Source organism: Propithecus coquereli, unplaced genomic scaffold (genome assembly GCF_000956105.1).
Source record: "Propithecus coquereli isolate 6110/MARCELLA unplaced genomic scaffold, Pcoq_1.0 Scaffold67, whole genome shotgun sequence".
NCBI lineage: Eukaryota > Metazoa > Chordata > Mammalia > Primates > Indriidae > Propithecus > Propithecus coquereli.
The window spans coordinates 436,974-440,905 of NW_012152729.1; the positions used below are offsets into that span (position 1 = coordinate 436,974).

Consider the following 3,932-nt stretch of genomic DNA (forward strand, 5'->3'; position numbering starts at 1 on the left):
GAGGACAGAGGCACAGTCGCAGCTCACTGCAGCCGAGAACTCCTATGCTCTGAAGCTATCCTCCCACCTTTGCCTTCTGACTGGCTAGGACTACAGGTGTGCCCCACCATGCCTGGTTGTTTTTAAATTTTTTTGTAGAGATGGGGTCTCACTATGTTGCCCAGGCTGGTCCCGAACTCCTGGCCTTAAGCGATCCTCCCACCTCAGCCTCCCAGAGTGCTGGGATTAGAGGCATCTGCCACTGTGCCTGGCCCCCATCTTTTTTAAAATGCATTTCATGGTTACATGTATCTACGTGTGTTAAAATTACACAGAACCAAATACACACAGAAGTAAGAGCTTGTAAACCTGGTGAAATCTGAATAAAATTAGTGCATTATATCATTGCCATTTCCTGGTTGTGATATTGTACTATAATTATGAAGGATATTACCATTAGGGGAAATTGGAAAAGGTATATGAGCTGTTTTATTTCTTACTTACTTTCTTACAATTACATGTAAACCTACAATTATCTCAAAGTAAAAAGTTAAAAGAAGAAAGAAGCGCATTTCAAGGTAAGTTTCCGACATCTGACTGGGGTTTTACCTTTCTGCCACACCTGATCCTTCGGAAGGGTGATGTTCAGGTGGAAGTGAGTGTGGTTAGGCTGACACTGGAAGCCCAGGTAGAGTGTCATTAACAGGGGACTTTCAGGCTCTATGCTCACTATCAGGGTTTTCTCCAAAGAAGTGATGTTCACTGTGATCACAAAACGGTCCGTGCTCGTGTTGAGGCTGATGGGATGGGTTTCCATGCTAACATTTCTCCAGAGAATGATCTAGAATAAGAGACAGTCTCTCTTCAAGTTTAAGATGGTCCATCCATTAATGACTTTCAATCTCCCTTATATTGATAAGGTTGTGAAACTTTCTAGTCTTCCTCTTTGAATATTAGTAGCTAACATACTCCCAGGGGTTAAAGGAGAGTATATAATCTAAGACCTAAAACACCTTTTTCTAACGGTAAGGAATCTCTTTGTAAAACTTCCCAAATAAAGATGTTCACAACTAAACAATGGCACTGCCGTCAGTCTAAAATGATTTCCTTCAAGTCATTGCATCCTCCCATCCTGCTCTCCAGAATAGCCTATGCCCTTCTATTTTATTCCCTAAGAATCAATTCCTACCTCAATGTCTTCCATTAAATCACGGACTTGGAGCAGTGTACGATTAGAGCTTAGTTTCACACTTCCAACGCTTCCAACAATGTTTCCGTCCCCAAAATCCTTGAAGGGATTTAAAGCTAGTCCCGCCATCTAGAGACAAAGAAAAGTCCAATTTTATCAATTGCTGAAATATTTCTAAGTGAACCGTGATAGGTCACGAGGTATCATATACCATAAAGTAAATGTTGGGATTTTTTCCCCTGCTAATATCTCAGATGAAATGAGATTTCGTGTTGTAACATCTACGAGAAATAATTAAAGACAAATCATATTATATTTGGGACCCTCAGAATTTTTTTCTTTTTACATCTTTGTACGTGGAGGATTCTATTTTACTAGGGAGTAAGGCAGCAATGCTATTTGTGTTTGTCAGGTGAACGCTGAAAGAAATACAATGCACTGACACGACCAGGTTGGTATGCCAAGTCAGTAATTATTCAGATATTCCCAGCTTTGTGTAAACAGTGAAGAGCTAAGATCATTTCAATCCACAACAAAGAAACTTAGTTAAATCCAGAAATCTGTTAAATGCTCCCAACCTCTCTGCCAGTGTAAAATAAGAATTGGTGCCACAAAACCTCTCTCATGTGGTCTGGTCGGCTTACATTTCATGGTACGTACTCAAATGCCTCCCTGGCCATCCAACCCCATTTTCATTCTGATCAGAATCAATTTCACACTCACTTGGACATGTACTCCTGGATGTTTGTTCAAGAGCTCCTCCAAAGCCGAAGCCGATGGAAAGCATAACCTCACAGGTGCCGGGTGACCCAGAGTATAAGAGCTGAGAGGCAAAGTTGATATGTTTTGGCTACTGAAAAAGAAGTTAAAATGGAAGTCAATTTTTGTATGTTCTCTAAAGGTCAAAAACTTACAATGAAACTCTGCCCCCTTCTTTCCTCCTATGTTAACCTGCTCAGCATCAGAGTGGCAATGGAAGAGGTCAAGGTCACTGAAGACGCAGGAAACTGGTTCTGCTGTAGAAATGCTTCCTGGATGTTCCCAAGCGCCACCAAGGACATTTCTAGCATGTCTTCTACCTGCATTTAGAGGGAAACGCCATGTGACTTGTATAACCTCCTTGTATTGTGTTAGTGAAATCATGGCTTTAGAAGGTTGGGAGGGGAATTTTGTCCGTGATGTAACGAAAGGTGACATTTGATGGAGAAGACCTTGGAACCCCACAGAAAGTACTTGCCGTCTGGCTAAAGACTTATCATCCTTTGTATCAACTAGGAGAGCCAGCCAGGGAAATATTTCTTTGCCCCATTATATAACTGTCCTAGAGCTGCTCATATGTTTTTCTTCTTTAAAAGACAGCTTGAAGATAAATTTCACATATACAACTCACCCACTGAGAGTATATAATTCAGTGTGTTTTAGTATATTCACAAGGTTGTGCAGGCATCACCACAATCTAACTTTAGGATCCAACCTTCCTAAAATAAACCCGACATCCTCTAGCAGGCACTCTCCATTCCCCCATCCCTACTCTTCCTGTTCCTACGTAACCACTAATCCATAAATTTGCATCTTCTGGACACTGCATATAAATGAATCACAACATACGGTCTTTTGTGACTGGCTTTATTTGGCACAATGCTTTCAAAGTTCGTTCATGTTGGAGCGTGCATCAGTACTTCATTTCTTCTTGTTGCTGAATAACATTCCATCGTGTGGATATAACATATTTTATTTATCCATTGATCAGATCGTGTACGTTTGGGTTGTTTCTGCTTTTTGGCTATTTTAGCTGTTTGGACAATGCTGCCATGAACACGAGCATACGAGTTTTTGAATGGATGTATGTTTTCAGTTCTCTTGGGTGTATATCAAGGAGTGGAATCACTAGGTTACAGGGTAATTCTATTTTTAACATTTTGAAGAACTGCCCAACTGTTTTCCAAAGCGGCTGCATCATTTTACAATTCAAAAATGTATAAGGATTGCAATTTCTCTGCATCCTTGCCAATACTCATTATTGTCTGCCTTTTCAGGGTGTACAGTGGCATCCCATTTTGGTTTGAATTTATAGTTTACTAATGATGTTGAACATCTTTTTGTGCGACTAGCAAATGTAATTTACTGTGTGTTTACTAGGTGCCAACACTTTGCTAAGTCCTTTTCACCTGATTACAGCACTAGGCAGTCTCGGCTCCCTGGTACGGTGGAGAGGGAGCCCCAGAGAGGGCTTGGCAAAGTGGTTTCTTCAGCAGTGCACAGCTCAGCTGGATTCTCTTTGAAGGTCTAGGGAGAGACTGGACCTTTCCAGATAAAAACGTTTCTAAACAGAGTTGGCCCCTTGCATCTAGTGCACCTACCTGCTCAGTGTCCTGCTCGGAGTTCTGCCGACCTTCCTCACCAGCCTCCATGACGTTGTTAAGGGAGTGAAAGAGACAGACGGTAACAGGGAATCTGACGCCCAGACTGCTGCTGTTCTGAAACGGGATCTCCAGTAGCTGCCTACTCAGGTAAGTAAGAGCATCGATGACGCTGACCTGGGAACGTTATGAAGCAAACACACATCTCTGAACTGTTTGTGATTGTTTCCAATTTGTGTTCTTCTCATCATATGGGCAGTTTGATATTCTTCACACGTTTCAAATGCATTTTTATAAAAAGCAACATTACAATTTGACAAGGAAGGAAAATATATTATTTCATGTTACCTGTAGGGAAGGATTCCTATTTCATGCCATTCAAAAAAACTGACTTAACTCTTTGG

At 41.3% G+C, this 3,932-nt stretch overlaps 1 protein-coding gene across 1 annotated transcript in view; it reads right to left on the reverse strand.

The window, feature by feature from the left end:
• Window positions 1-3,932, reverse strand: part of PKD1L3 (polycystic kidney disease 1-like 3) — a 64,289-nt gene that overhangs the window by 32,635 nt on the left and 27,722 nt on the right. The window contains 5 exon segments of the mRNA XM_012660453.1: window positions 589-820; window positions 1,169-1,297; window positions 1,892-2,018; window positions 2,120-2,247; window positions 3,529-3,705. Coding sequence (XP_012515907.1) covers window positions 589-820; window positions 1,169-1,297; window positions 1,892-2,018; window positions 2,120-2,247; window positions 3,529-3,705 — 793 coding nt within the window.